General features: G+C 38.7%; 1 protein-coding gene across 1 annotated transcript in view; it reads right to left on the reverse strand.

The window, feature by feature from the left end:
* The window catches only part of CFAP69 (cilia and flagella associated protein 69), a 59723-nt gene that overhangs the window by 35180 nt on the left and 8729 nt on the right, over positions 1 to 15814 (reverse strand). The window contains exons 7-20 of the mRNA XM_081163386.1: positions 14610 to 14759; positions 14323 to 14500; positions 13105 to 13228; positions 12357 to 12405; positions 12121 to 12242; positions 11259 to 11475; positions 9691 to 9855; positions 8896 to 9008; positions 7701 to 7819; positions 6570 to 6651; positions 4910 to 5102; positions 1789 to 1926; positions 790 to 866; positions 284 to 481 (exon numbers count right to left, since the gene is read on the reverse strand). Of these exons, the coding sequence (XP_081019512.1) occupies positions 284 to 481; positions 790 to 866; positions 1789 to 1926; positions 4910 to 5102; positions 6570 to 6651; positions 7701 to 7819; positions 8896 to 9008; positions 9691 to 9855; positions 11259 to 11475; positions 12121 to 12242; positions 12357 to 12405; positions 13105 to 13228; positions 14323 to 14500; positions 14610 to 14759 (1925 nt within the window). The remainder of the gene's footprint in view (positions 1 to 283; positions 482 to 789; positions 867 to 1788; positions 1927 to 4909; positions 5103 to 6569; positions 6652 to 7700; positions 7820 to 8895; positions 9009 to 9690; positions 9856 to 11258; positions 11476 to 12120; positions 12243 to 12356; positions 12406 to 13104; positions 13229 to 14322; positions 14501 to 14609; positions 14760 to 15814) is intronic.

Consider the following 15814-nt stretch of genomic DNA (forward strand, 5'->3'; position numbering starts at 1 on the left):
GAGAAAATTAAAACCTCTCATTCTTCAAAAGTGTCTTTAGTGGCACAGTTCAGATATGGAAGTAGTTCAGAGCAGAGCTCTGGTTGCACTGTAGGCACCAATATCACTACACCCTACAGTTTGTTTGCAATTAGCCCCATCCCCCAAAGTACAGACTCCGTAGGAGAGACAATAACTTCTTAGTTTTTATAGAAAAAGCGCTTCTTATAAATATGCATTATAAGAAAGGCAGTTTATTTCTTTAAAAAAATGGTTCCCTTTCACATGCTGCTTCTTTGCTTACCTTGGCATAACTTTTTTCTTCTTCTCGAAGTTCCTGGTATTGTTGGCTTTCCAGCATTTCAGTCTGGATAGAGATAACCGTCTTTCCAACGTTTTCAAATGCTTCCATAATAACCTGCAGTGCTTCATGGTCAGGAGTTACGGGTTTGATGTTTTCTTTTTTAAGTTCTGCATATATCTCACTCCAGATTTCACCTACCTTCATTAACAAAAATGGCACTTTTAAAAAGCTACGTAATTTATCAATACCAAGGACAGCTAACTCTTTTTGGGCAAGACCCAGAAAGAGCCACTTTTGACTCTCTGTTCAAGTATCTATTTTTATTCATTAAGTTTAAAGAGGAAGCCAAGTGTAATCACAGGCAAAAATCTGGCATTTTAAATTCTAACAATGTGTCTTGCATTGTGGCTGCAAAGGAGTACATGTGTAGTGCTTCAGATTCTTAATTGTACTAGCTCTAACAAACAAAACCATAAATAACAAATCACATATTAAACAATGCTTACCTTGAAGTCAAGATATCTACGTATGATAGCAAGTGTAACAAAATCCTTGGCAGAGAGGCCAGGCAAATTTTCAAAGCCTAAAATAAAGCATTAATAATTACTTCTAGAGAGATCTTATTTCTTATTTGAGATTTACACTGTCACAAGGCAATTTCAAAGTGGACACATTAGCAAAACTATGTGATCCTGCCAAGAATATTGGAAGCTCCTGGCTTAGACAGCCATAATAGCTAGTTGACAAGGAGATACAAGATTTTTCTTTTCCTAGTTCTGCAGTTGCAGACGTAAATGAACTTGCCAAACTTGTCTGTAACTCTGATTACCATATTTTTCGCTCTATAACACGCACCTAACCATAACACGCACGTCGTTTTTAGAGGAGGAAAACAAGAAAAAAAATATTCTGAATCAAATGTTGTACTAAACTATTTAATAAACAAGGTGCTGGGGGAGGGACAGAAGGGGATGCCCTCTCTGTCCCTCCTTCCGGCTCATTGTAAAGAAAGCAGAGTAAGAGCCGCTTACATTTGTGTAAGGGAGAGCCATAGAGCAGGCAGACACTGAGAAAGAGAGGCTGTCTCCCTTTCCCCACCTTGGCTTTTACACGCTGCGTGCAGCTCTTGACGGCTTCCGAGCTGCCTCCTTTCTCCCACCTCGCTAAAAAGCCATAGAGCAGGCAGACAGGAGGAAGAGAGGCTGTCTCCCGACACTCAGCTGTTGCCGGCTTCCCAGCGAGCCAAGTGGAGGAAGAGAGGCTGCCAAACAGCCAGCAAGAGCGGCTCCTCCTGCCTGCATTCGCTCCATAACGCACACACACATTTCCCTTTACCTTTGGGGGGGGGGGAACTGAGTGTTATGGTGCGAAAAGTATGGTATTCATTCTTCTGTTTATGCATGCTATCTTTGGTTAAATGACATAAATTGTTTTACTGTATTATATCCACCTTCTTAGAAATTAAAGTATACGTAAAATGCAGGAAATAAGTTCATGGCCTTTACCTAATTTACATATTACACAATAAATCTTTGCTCGCATGTTTTCAGCAACATCCATAACAGCAATAGTGGGACAACTGGCAGGCATTGGAGTAACTTCTTGCTTTCTTTGGAACTTGCCAGCCAATGGCTTCTTTGTATCTGCAGAGGGAAAATTTCAGTGTTAGGTTCCACTCATCATCAGATATTCAGTAATTATAATACTTTCACTGAAAGAGTGTACCGTATTTTTCCGTGTATAAGACACATGTCTTATGTCTGTATTTACATTCCAACTCTGTTGGAAGTCATGGGAGTGGAAGTTGTTTTTACACTGTTCTGTTCTGTTGTATTTTTGTTTTCCCTTCTCTCTGAGGAAGAAGAGAGGAGCCATGCTTTCCCTTTGTCCTGATTTGTATATAATAAAGTAGCTTAGTACTTACACCTCGAGCCTAGCTCTGCTGTTGCTGACTCTGCTAAGTCAATGTGTGCTCACGTCCCAAGACATGAGTCACGAAATCACGTCGGGGAAGAAGATTGATGGATCTCCCAAGCGGCACACAGAAGGGAGAGACAGGCTGGCACATACTGTATATGTCATTTGCCTGGGGGCCTGTCCTGCCTCCTGGCGACCCCCCGACAGGGTCGTCTTATACACGGATAGTGCAGAGGTGGAATGGGGGATTGGTTGCTGCTGTGAGCAGTTTTTCTGTGGCAATTGGGCAGGTGATTGGTGGCTGTGGCAAGGGCTGTTATCGATTGGCTGTTGCTACAGCAATTGGGCGGGCAATTGGCGGCTGTCAGCGAGCGGGCAGCTGATTGGTGGGTGTGGTGACGTGCGTGATTGCCATCGTCGGTGCGGTGGGTGAGTGATTTTTTGCAATCCCCCCATTTTCTTAATTCTTAATAGGGGGCGTCTTATACATGGGGGCATGTTAAACATGAAAAAATACAGTACTCTGTTATATGTCATTTAGGTATTATCTTTTAAAATGTATAGAGACATTCAGTTTTTTAAACGAGTATGTATATAACAGTCTCCACTGACCTTCATTCTAAGGAAACCAAACCCTGGGTAAGTGCTGAAAACCCCTGGAGTCTTTCACAGCTCAGATACAGGGGTAGCGTACAACAATATCAAACTTCAGGTGCATGACAATGTCTTTCTTATTCCAATATACATTTTAGGCTACTGTTTGAGTTTATGTTCAGTTTTATGGTGAATTTTTATTATTTTATCCTCTGTATGGTTTATTTTTATGTATGCTGTTTAGAAATGTGAACGCTTAAGTGATATATAAATACCACAGACAAACAACAAAATATTTCATATATAAGAGCCTCTATTCCTCAGCATTATTACCTCCTGGTTCGCTTGACTTGACTGAGCCAAGCATTTAAAAAAATACAAAACTTATTGAAGAAATTGTTACAACTCTCCACATTTCTCCACAACAGCCCAAAAGCAACAATTGTTTGTAATAACTGGTTTTCAGACTACTCCATCCCTATTATGACGAGGGTGTTTATGTATATTTCTATGAGTCAAAACTTGGCAATGGTGTTTGTTTTAATTTATGAATTATATTGAGGGCTTTCTGAGATGAATACTGGGCTTCAAACCTAGAATCATTAATTTGGTTGGAGAATGAGAACAAAACACTGGTTAGGAAACAATGTTTACTATACTCGGTACTGACTTTATTACATTGTTTCACTTTTACTTACACCAAATGTTATTTTCTAAGAAACTGATAATTATGTTTATGGAAAATGAATTTAGTTTTTAAATAAGATGCATAAAGAGTGGTATTGAGTGAAACAGATTTACCAAGCAAAGCTACCTCAATCAATCAATCAATCAATCAATCAATCAAACTACGGTAATAATAGATGCTATTTGCAGCTGAAGGGACAAATGCCATCTAGTGGTAAAACTAGTAACAGAATAAAGTATTTCAAGTCATGACTGAACTGGGGCTCTTTTTCTCCTACTGTGTGACCAATGTATTTATTTATTTCAACCTCATAATATCTACAGCAATTAGCACAGGCCAAACACCTGTCCTTTTAAGAAAATAGGATGTGCATCTTGACATAAGTATACCCATTTAAGTGTTTATACTAGAAGTACCACCCAACCACAAAAGCATACCATTTTCCATCAGGGAGGAGAAAGCAATTACCATTCCTCTATGTTGCTGCTACAATGCAGTGCTGCAATGCCCCCCTGCTGACTGGATAACAACACTGGACTACACTGCAGGGTTGCCATGCACTTTTGTGTCTCACACCACCACTCGGCAGTATTAGCATAGCATAGCGATATTTGCAGGACTGATGTTACCCATGCTTTCTCAACAACAATACCCCTTCCCCTTGTAATGCAGATGTACCAATTTTATTTATATTTGCATTTGCAAATTTTTAAAACAATGGGTGTTTTTTCTGCATTAAATTCTATATAAGATACATATTAACTCCTTTCTTTGCTTCTCCCCCCCCCTTTTTTTTTCTTCTGAGTAAACATGCTTTCTGTCTTATCATGGCTATGCTAAATCCTGAATTTCAAAATTATTTTCTCTGGGCAACAACCCCCTTCTCTACCACAAACAAAAAGAAGCCCAACTTCAGAATGAACCAGAAAGCCCCTTCATCATAATGAAAAAAATACTTTCTTCATTGTCCCAATCTAGAAAAAATTATGGCGTGACACATGCACCAAGAAAGACTCAAACACAGAGACGTACCTAGGGGTTGGCAAAACTGGCCCCCGCTGGGGGTGCAGGCTGGGGGTGTGCGCAAAAATTGTGGCGCTGCTTGGTGCCCCTGGGCTGCCAGCTACTGGGCGGCCTGTTCTGTGGCCACTAATTCCACAAGTAACTGTGGAACATAGTGCCTGCCCATTTTGCTTTGTAGTTTTTGTTCCATAATGGCTAGAGGTTTATTTATTTTTTCTAATGAAAGCTCAGAGTCTGGAAACCCTGCCAGCTCTGAGTTTGGCACAGCTGCCCTCCCCTTATCCCGCTCTCCGTGTTCCTGTATATAATCACGCTTAGAAAAATTCAGCTCTTCTTAAAACTTCAGTAATTCTCTTAAATTTACAACTACTATAATATAAAATACTCGGCAATCTAATACTTACCAACAATTCTCCCAACTTCGTCATGTTTCACTCCCATCTGAATCTCTTCTTCTCTCCATAACTTTATTAATAAATTGGCTGCTGTTTGGTCTTTTTTCCCTCGCCAGGTATTGATATGAGAAGCAGTTTTAGGGTTGTCACAAAATTCAACTAATATCCCAAGTATTAGATTGCAAACATTCTTTTGATTTAACTTTGCAGAAGAAAAACAAGGAAAGAATTTTAAATCTAATCCCTAAGAAATTTTGCCTTCACAATTATTATATATATAAAAAAACTTTGAGCATTAAAACCCTGATCTAGTGGCCCAATGAATACACAGGCATTCAAATGCACAGATGGATTTCTCCCACACACTTCAATGTCAGTGAATACTTTGAATGAATAGGAATTCATGCAAAGCTGGGTTGCAAAAGGAATCAGGCATCTCTTAGTTACATATGTACATGAGATCCACAAAGCTTTGAACTGGGGCTCAGTTGTTAACACTAACTACCTATTTTTCCATTATAAAACCTGTAGAAGCATGAAGCAAATATTTTAGAGGGCAGACTTTGCTGAAGTGTACAATGTATTAGGATGGACAGAAAAATGTCTGAGCGATACTTGTTAAATGTTGTATGAAATTATTAGCCTCTTTGTCTTCTCCAGTTCTGGGGATGTGATATTTTGAATGGAATCTGATTATCAGGTGCAGAATTTTAAATTCTGAAAATTTTTGTCCCCAGTTTAAATAAGTGAAATGCAAGTTTCTGTTTTTCTCATTTTAGAAATGTGTTTGAAAATGCAATCACTACAAAAGGTCTGTTCAAACACTCTGCATTTGTACTCCACATTGTGTTTATACTTGTTCTACTTTAAGGCTTCCACGTTCCACCTGTGTAATCCTGCATTTTAGAGTGTGAGCCTGTAAGCAGGTCCTTTTTTATCTAAGTACAGTGCCTACTACATTGTACATACTTTACAGATGACAGCACACTTGATTTGTATCTCTTTTACCTAATTCCAACACACTCCTTTCCCCCAAAAAACCATGTTTTCCAAACCTAAGTAGGTGTTTCAGAATAAAGTACGCAAATTGAAAATGTTTGTGCAAAATATGAGTATTTGAAGTTCTATTGATTTACTTCGCTTCAGAGCATGTATTTCTTGGAGCAGATTTACTGTTTCCATAATTTGCATTATTTTGGTGCAGAGTATGAACAGACCCTAATGTTGTGCAATTCGTCATTCCCAAGACATATGGATGCCAACAATTCCCTAAGAAGGTCTGTTTCCTGAGGCAATGCCTCCCAGCTGCTGTGCATGTACAGTGAAGACTTTCTTCATGTTTTGCTTCTTTGTAAATAAAACTGCACCCATTTTCCATCTGTAACTACAGACTGCAAGGCACCACCTCTGTTGTGGGAATAACACATTTTCATTTTCAGAGCAAAGAGTCATACTTGGCACATGGAAAAATTGTGTGTGCGCATTTCGAGTCTTTACTATAGCAGTGTAGATTGTGGTTGCATGAGCATCACAGACGCACATCAAGTATAGTCTGACAGGGAGCACAACAATGGACATATAGCTGAAACCTGACACCTCAGCAAGAGTCAATTACACAATGTGTATTTAATATTTTACTACAGGTGGTTTTCCAATAAATAGTACTCACAACAAGCAAATCCAGGAGAGTGAAGAGGCCTTCTCTTTCAATAAAATAGTCCTCTAAAATAGTACAGCCCATGACACAGCACCTTAAATGAAAATGATTTCAGTTCATTTAATCTCTTTTGCTTACTCTCAGAACACACATGGGATTTACACTAACACATTGAAAATGGGAAAATATCAAATTTGGATGCTTATGTTTTATTACATTAATTTGAATGTAATGAATGTCTCAAATGATTTTCATTTATAAAAGGATATATGATACAAATTTCAAAACAGATGAAAAAACTTTGATCAAAAGTGTTCATATTGCGGTAATATAAAAAGAACAATTCCTACCCCAGCCTATTAAAGATCAACCCCAAATGCAGGCTTGGGCATAGTTTAATCATACCCTAGAACCCCAATTAAGACCCGAATGTTAGGGTGAACAGAAACATATTTGTCCGGCACTAAAAAATGGGTAATGATGGTGCCATGTGCATCTCTCTGGGGAGAGCATCCAGCCACCACTGAAAAGATCGGTTCTCGTGTTGCCACCTTCCACACCTCCCCCAGAAAGACTCAGTTGATGAATGCAGGGTCCATGCAGGTTCATATGGGGAAAAGTGGTCCCATGGTTGATGGTACCGAAAGCTGCTGAGAGCTTAGGGAGAATTAACAGGGTCACACTCATGCATCTCTCTCCCAACAGAGGTCATCATATAGGGTGACCAAAGTAGTTGCCACACTGTACAAATACCGGGCCTAAACCCCAAATGTAATGGATGAAAAAGTACACAGAACTTTACTGCTACATTTTGAAGGCAGCCTCATTGGGGTACTATGCAGTTTTGTTTTCAAGGATATTTCTTCCTTTATATACAACTTACTTTATTTATTTATTTTTTACATTTTCAGTATTGACTGATAGTAATAAAAGATAATCCAAGAGATTAACAAAATGCATAAAAAAGAAAAATGTAGTAGTCATTGCCAATTCATTAGCATTTCAACTCATAGAAACCAAAGATATTCAGAGAATGTAAAGTGTGCAGTTAGAAAGGAGACATAATCTTGTCGCACTGTGCATTTATTTGTGATGCTGAAAATCCTCTTTACAGAAGGTCACAGTAAAAATAGCTGAACATACCATAAGCAGTCCAGAGCAGTAAAAAGCAGACGATTATGACCCAATCCACTATAGAATTTTTTTGAATCCATCTTCATAAAAGGAATAAGTGTATCAACTCCTTCCCATCCAAAGAGTTCCTGTTTGATATATATATATCAAAGCCATTTTAATCTAGAAAAACTGTACACATTTATAATAATTTACACTACACTTAATAATTATTATAACCATTACATTCATTCTCTGTAGTTTTCTATGATGGAGAGACCCAGAGGCAAGCCATCTGTTATCATATGAAAAGCAGCCTACTTCCACCAGTTTAGAATCCTCACTCAAGCATCCTGACACTACAAAGGAAGGAAAGACTGAAGAGGCGTATCACTTTTTTTACCCTCTTAGGGTAAAAGAAAGCTGTTCCGAAGTGGGGCGGGGGGGCGGGGACACCTGCCCCAGCCGCCCCACTTCGGAAAGCTGTTCCGAAGTGGGGAGGGGGGGCGGGGACACCTGCCCCAGCCGCCCCACTTCGGAAAGCTGTTCCGAAGTGGGGTGGGGGGCGGGGACACCTGCCCCAGCCGCCCCACTTCGGAAAGCTGTTCCGAAGTGGGGAGGGGGGCGGGGACACCTGCCCCAGCCGCCCCACTTCGGAAAGCTGTTCCGAAGTGGGGAGGGGGGCGGGGACACCTGCCCCAGCCGCCCCACTTCGGAAAGCTGTTCCGAAGTGGGGCGGGGGGCGGGAACACCTTCTGAAGGCGGGCAGGGGGCGAAAGTCTTTGTCCCCCCTGCCTGCCTTCCCAGGGGCTTTTAAATCGCCCCGGACAGCGGAGAAGTCCTCCACTGTCCGGGGCGATTTTAAAATGCCGCCAGCCAGCATTTTAAGATCGCCCCGGACAGCGGAGAAGTCCTCCGCTGTCCCAGGGTTTTTTAAAATGCTGGGGGTGGGAAGAAAAGCCCTTGTCCCCCCCCCCCCAGCCTTCAGAAGAGGTCCGGGGACAGTCTGTCCCCGGACCTGGTCTGAAGGCGGTTTCCCTAGGAACGCATTAATTGATTTTCAATGCATTCCTATGGGAAACCGTGCATCGCAAGACGAAAAAACCGCAAGACGAAGAGACTTGCGGAACGAATTAATTTCGTCTTGCGAGGCACCACTGTACATGATAATATTAGATTCCGATATTAGATTCCAGGATTTTAAAAACAATGAGAAAATACTAACCTTTCTATGAAGGTTATTTTCACAAAGAGTTGACAAGAGAAGTAAAATATCAGTCTGAATTTCTACCACAATGGCACTTTCTGGATAATTCTTTGTGGTATTCTTTAAGATACCTAGCAGAATAAATAAATGTATAATATCAAATTTACTCCTCCAGAAAAAATATTTCACATAGTTTGGCCAAAATACGCAGTTACTTTAGGTACTGTTAAGGGCTTGTGTGTGATGGTTTTGCTCGTGTGTTGTTGTTTTTTAAACAGTAGCCCACTACTACTAAAATGAATCACAAACTGCTTTTGATTTTTTCATGAATTTCAAAAATTATTTGCCACAATGTGTATGAGGGAAATCATTTAGAAAGGAAAGGTTAAAATCCCTGTCACACACACAAATTCTTTGGATAGCTATAGTTCTTGATATATATTTTAAATTGGCATCCCAGTGTATTACCGTGTACTGAATCCAAAATATTGATTTGATCTTTCCTTTCATGTAAATTCAATCAGCAGGGTTGTGCTCTTAAAGTGAAAACAGAAAGAGCACAGATGAAATGTCTGCTCAAGAAAACATGTTCGGATTTTCATGCTATGAATCTGCATTGCTATTCAGGACCTGAAGCCAATATGTGAAACCTATGGGCAGTGCAATTCTGCATAATGTATAGAAAGGGTGGGGGAAAGGAAGATTGGTTATTAGAGATTAAAAAGTAAAGTTTCAAAAGAGAGTAGAAATGAAAGCTGGAGAAGTTCATCAATTCAGGCAAAGGTAGCCAAGACTATTTAATATACACCTCACCTAACAGTTGATTAATTGCTCCCTGATCACAAAGATCAACATTCACAGCATCATCACAAAGGGACACAACAGGATTCAGTACTTTCAAGGTGTAGCGCATCTGTGCAAGCTTGGTGCCACGACCGCCGGTACCATGGAAGCTGTTACCTTGAGCAAAGAAAGGATCTGCAAACAAACGAAAACAAAACATCTTCTTTTGCAATACAGTGTGTTTAGGCTATGGCAAGGTCTTTTGTGTAAATATGATTTGAAGAATATTGCAGACTTTAACATTGTACTTTGTTATCATAACATACATAACCAACCAGCGGCTGCAACATAAGACATTTCATGGTTGATCATCATAGATTTACTGAAGGACATTATCATGGCTCCCTGGTGTTAATTGTGCGGGGAAAAGAAATACAGTACTGAGAGAAAGGAATGTACTACACATGAGTCCCAATTCAACTGCATAGTAACAGAGGGCATAAGGCAATGCCTGCACTTCCCCTCACATAATAAAGAATCTAAGTATACTAGTCCAGACTGTTTCCTGTTTCTTTCATACCTATGTTGATCATATACTTGTAAGCTGATTTACTACAGTTCCTACAACTGGGATAAGGTTTAATCTTGATCCCTGGCGTGTCAGGTCTCCCACTGGTGTTTGGTAATAGAGTGAGAAATATTCAAATAAAATTACATTTTTTAAAGCTGTGCTTGTTTTAAAGCCTGCCCAGTGTTATAGTGTTCATGCAACTGAGGTTCAATGCAACAGTCAAATCTGTAATTCAAGGCTATTGATTTTCAGTTTTCTGTGACTGAATACAGGCAACGACCGATTAACATGCATCTGAAAGATGCGTGATTTCGCATGTGCACACAGTGCCAAACCTGGAAATGACAAAAAAGTAAAAAAAAAGGGCGGCATGGGGGTGGAGCGGGGGCTGGGAATGGAACCCTACATGAAATGGTCATTGACTGTAATTCAGCACCAGTGGTAGACACAACACTGAAAATAAATTAAAATATAAGATAAAAATATGTTTAAAGGCTTTGCTTAAGTATAATAAGAAGATTCTAGCTTAAACATCTTGCACTGTTTCCAAAAGACACAAGCATGACTCCTGAATATATCTTGCACAGACTATAAAGCACCATGCCATGTACAAGGCCAGCATTATGTAATAACTGAGAAGGCTACACTTTGCAAGGTGCCTTGATGTTACAAATCTGAGACCTCAAAGCACCTTGCACCTGATGTCATTGTGACATCAGATGATTTGCAGGTGGGTAGCTGTGCCCACCTGTCAAATTTGGTCCATGAGGCTGATCCTAATGTGGATCTGACTCATGGAATCAAAAAGCTTCCCCACTCCTCATCTAATTGGTACTGAGCTTCATGGTCACCATGTCCTTGGCAATCCTGAAAACAATTCCTCACTTACAGAATAGCGAGGACTTACAATGCTTTCAGATGTGAAATTAAGAAATGGATTCTCTAAGCTTCTTGCTTCTCTAAGTACATGCATTAAGCATAATTAGTGATATGCTTTAAGTACAGTAGTTCTATCCCACCTACTCACCGTTGCCCATGCACCATTCGAGAAACATGAGAAGGCGAGTATTTCCTTGGCACATCATGTAGTCATCTACCAACAAGGGAGCCATTGTAGCTAAGGTTGCAATTGCAAGAAGCTGTAACTCTTCATACTGGGCAGCAGACATGTCAACCATTCCTGGCTTTTCATTTGGTTTTAAATAATGAAACAAGGCCAATATAACTTTACCCTCTTGTAGCAGCTAAACAATGGAAGGAGATATAATAAAAAATGTCACTGAAAAAGTAAAAAATAAATCTATAGAAGTGAAGCAAAATGTTCCACTTTTTATAGGACTTGTATTTAATGTTTGTGTTCTGAGGTGCCACTGGTAAGACCAATGGTCATCCTATTATTATGTCATAGCAAGTGCCTGGCAAGAATGTGTTCCATTTAAAAAGCAATCTAAAAATTAAGTCAGAAAGCCCTCTACTCGGTTTCTGAAATAGGCTGAATTCGGAAGTCTGATTTATATATTGCCACAGCACTTTCAAAATTGCTTGTGTACATTCTTCTAAGTATAGTCTAGTCTCACAGAATATTTCAAATAAAAATTCTATTGTAGTGAGAAAACAGTAGTAAACTTCAAGCTACAAGCTGGTGTATGATATTTATGTATTTCATAAAATGTATATACCACTGGATTGTAGAAAAAACCCCTGTGTAAACACAGATAATTAAAATGATTAATGACTAATTACATATATCTTATAGATAGATAGATAGATAGATTCTTTATTGTCATTACACTAGTGCAACATTGCACAAGTGCAACGAAATTGGATGCCATCCCTTAAAAACAACAAAAGCAAAACAACAACAACAATCAAACCTCTTCCTCTCTTACCTGTACAATACATAAATCTTTTGCTAGTACAGTAAGCATGTTGAGCAGTAACTTTTTCAACTCAAAATCTTCATAACAGTAAGTCAGCCTGAGGTTCTTTACCAAAGGATTATGACTTTTTACTGTGAATGAAACAAAAATATTATTGGTAAAATAATTAACTGTTTTGGTAAAATTGGTATTATTGGTAAAATAATTAACTGAAGTATCAGTTACTAAAAAGTTATACTGCTTACCTTCAACAAAAGTGGCAAATAATATTAACAGCTTGGCAAACCCTGTTTCCTAAAAAATACACACAAGTTACGGGGGGGGGGGGGAGAACAGTGTAAGCGTTACTACATTCATGTAAGTAGGGCACACAAATAATAAAAACAACAAATGGTAGACTACTTTTAGCTTTACTAGAAAATACTAAATGCAGTAGGGGCTTTAGCGTAGCTTTTCACAAATAACTCGACTTGTTATGAATTGCCCAAGTAATAGAAAGGCAGTTGAAAATGGTTAAGTACCAAGATCCTATGTCAGAAGACAGGACTTAAAATCTTATGAGATTAGGAGATGAGAAATGGCCCCACTCCCAAGGCATATCTTACATTTCCTGGAACCTGTGGAACTCTTAAGAAACAGAGACTATGTTCCTACAGAAAACCTTATGGACAGAGACCAATTAACAAAGAAAGCAGAAGACTGAAGAAGAGAAAGAGATATCCCCAGGAGCCCTCAAATAACTAAGCAACCCACAAGACATGTTAAGAAACACCCCAGAGGACACTGGCAACTACAAAATCCTAAGAAACATCTTTTTGCAAGACAACAGAGTAACACAGTACATTTCAAGGAAGGGGATTTGTTTCTATATTTGACATGCTGACACTAATGCACTAGCAGACCACAATAATACAATCATTTCCTTTAAAAGTCCTTTCAAAATACCAGCAAAAATGGGCCTACAAAACTCAAAATTGTGTATAGTATACATACAATCATTGGTGCTCCTGGGTTCTGAGCCACAAGGGTGGCGATCACCAAAATGTCATTTCTTAGCTGACGATCATAATGGCGGTAACCATATATAAGCAAGTTCGTAAATGCTTCCTTCAGAGAACTAATAAAAAGGTGATATTTTGTATTTTAATTTATGCACTCTATCTCTAATCAAATATATAGGATATAATCAAATATATACTTATCTTCAAAATCTGAAATTCCAAACACTCTTTTCCTTCACTGTTAATTTACACTTAATATTTAAATTATTTTGAAGTACGTATTACATTACCAAACTCTTAAACTAACTGCAAAATAGAGGATCAGATTTTTGCTTAGTGTGCAGTAAGATGGGACTGTTGATAAAAAGTAAGTGTACAAAAGATGCTCATTGCGGGTTTTTAAGCAGAGATTGGATAGCCATCTGTCATGAATGCTTTAGTTGAGATTCCTGCATTGCAGGAGGTTGGACTAGATGACTCTCAGGGTCCCTTCCAACTCGACAATTCTATGAAAAGAAAAACCCTGCTAGATAATACTGAAGAATTATCTAGTCTAGTCCATAACCTGTTTCACAGTGATCAGCTAGATGTTTCTAGGAAGCCTAGTGGAAGAGCATGTGGAAGAACAGGCAGCGCTGTTCAGGGAAGTTTTTAATGTATGACATATTAGTGTATTTTTGGTCTTTGTGGAAGCCGCCCAGAGTTGCTGGGGAAACCAAGCCAGAAGGACGGGGTACAAATAATAAATTTATTATTATTATTATTATTATTATTATTATTATTATTATTATTATTATTAAGGCACTGAGCCCCGGCAGCTGATATTCAGAGGCATATTAGCCCTCATTTTGCGATTAAACACTGCCAGACATATGAATTCAACCCATCCATTCTTACAGCCACCAAATTCACTGGCCATCATCATATTTTGTAGCAGCAAATTCCCTACGTTGACTATGAATTGCAACACAGTCACATACAAGTCTACAGTACACATGGTGTTTTATTATGATGATGGGGACGACAACACTCACCTATTTATTATAACTTTGGAAGATTATCCATACTAGGTATTAGTGAAAATATGTTCCTTCTTTTTTTTTTAAAGCATATGTAAAATACAAGCTAAAAACCATCAACACTTTACAATTTATGAACTAGTTATTAGAATTGTAGCTGAGATTATATATGCTATGTGAGTGCACTTAACTTTACACATTCCAAATTACTGAGCTGCTCAATAATTTCTTCCTTAGAGGTTTTTTCTAATAAATTCCAGAGGATTTCTGAGGAACGGAATAGCAGCTGTCCGGAAGGGTCAGCATCATTAAGATGAGAACATAATCTTCTTGGGGCTTCAGCTTTCATCATAAGTTTACAATTTGTCTCTGAAATGGAAAAGGATCAATATTTAGGTTCATCATATTGCTAATGTTTTATGAAATAGAAAAGCAAAATAAGAAAAGATTATATTTTAAATAGATAAATTACACTAACCAGAAATAGAAAGATGTTGCAGTGTTTTGATTATCCATAATTTCTCTTGAAGTTGATTTTCAACTAATGTCAGCGCCAGGACTAAAGTTTCTGCTAAACCTCCTGCTTCCACCATCTGCCTTTTATAGTTTGCACTTACAGGTTGGTAAACTGGAGAAACAATAGTTTAAAGATGCAAATCTTATTGATGTAAAGCAAACAAAGGACGATGCGGACATGTAATATTTTGTTATGGAAAGATTCAGAAATGCCCTACTCCTAATAACGAAGTAATTTTCCAAACATATTATTATGCTAAATCTGGCCAGAATCCTGTGACTGATGCCCCACTTAATTAAATGCTATTGGAATAGGAGGGAACATGGAAACACAACAGTAATTTACAACTATCTTGACCATGGTTGGGAAATTGTCAAAATGAAAAAGTGTCTCTGTGTAAGTAAAACCTAAAATTAATACAAACACATTAAAGCCTGTACTGTACACTAATCTCATAAAAGGATCATGAATATCACCAAGCACATTGAGTTAAAGTATTCTTTTCTATGAATAAGAGCAAACTTGGGGTGGGGGGTTTCTAACTGCTGAAGTTGCTTCCAGTCTAAGCAGGTGCTAGAATCAGGAGATGCAATCCTGTATCTCACCTGTATCACCCCTTGAGACCATATGAATAAGCTTGAAAATATTATAAATCTACCAACCAAACACAGCATCCAGCTGGAATGCATGCTTGATCAGGAAATAGATACATTCAAAATGAAACAATTTGAATCTATCCACCCTTGAAAAGACACATCAGTTTAGAGAGGAGCTGCATTTAATTAGCCAAACCTAATACTGGAAATATTTTAAGTTTACTATATGCAACAATGCTAGATGCTGCTAAGAGCTTATATGGCCAATTTAGACCTTTGCCCAGGACGATCATGTTTTCAGATGCATCTCCCTTTATCACACTCATAATGTGTGGAAGGGTATTCCACATAAGCTACTGAAGGAATAGTGGCTTGAAACAGTTTCCCTTAAAAGGGGGGAGAGGGGTGATATGATTCAGCATTATGTATGTATAGATATCATAGTGGAGAACCTGTGTGCCTTAAAACAAGTTAGGTGCAACTCTTCCACCATGCTTTTGCTCGCTCCTCCACAGATGGAGCATCTTTTGTCTCTCTGATCTAGGCCTATGATAAATTAAATGACTATCA

Source organism: Podarcis bocagei (genome assembly GCF_964188305.1).
Source record: "Podarcis bocagei genome assembly, chromosome: 12".
In the NCBI taxonomy this organism is placed as follows: Eukaryota; Metazoa; Chordata; class Lepidosauria; order Squamata; family Lacertidae; genus Podarcis; species Podarcis bocagei.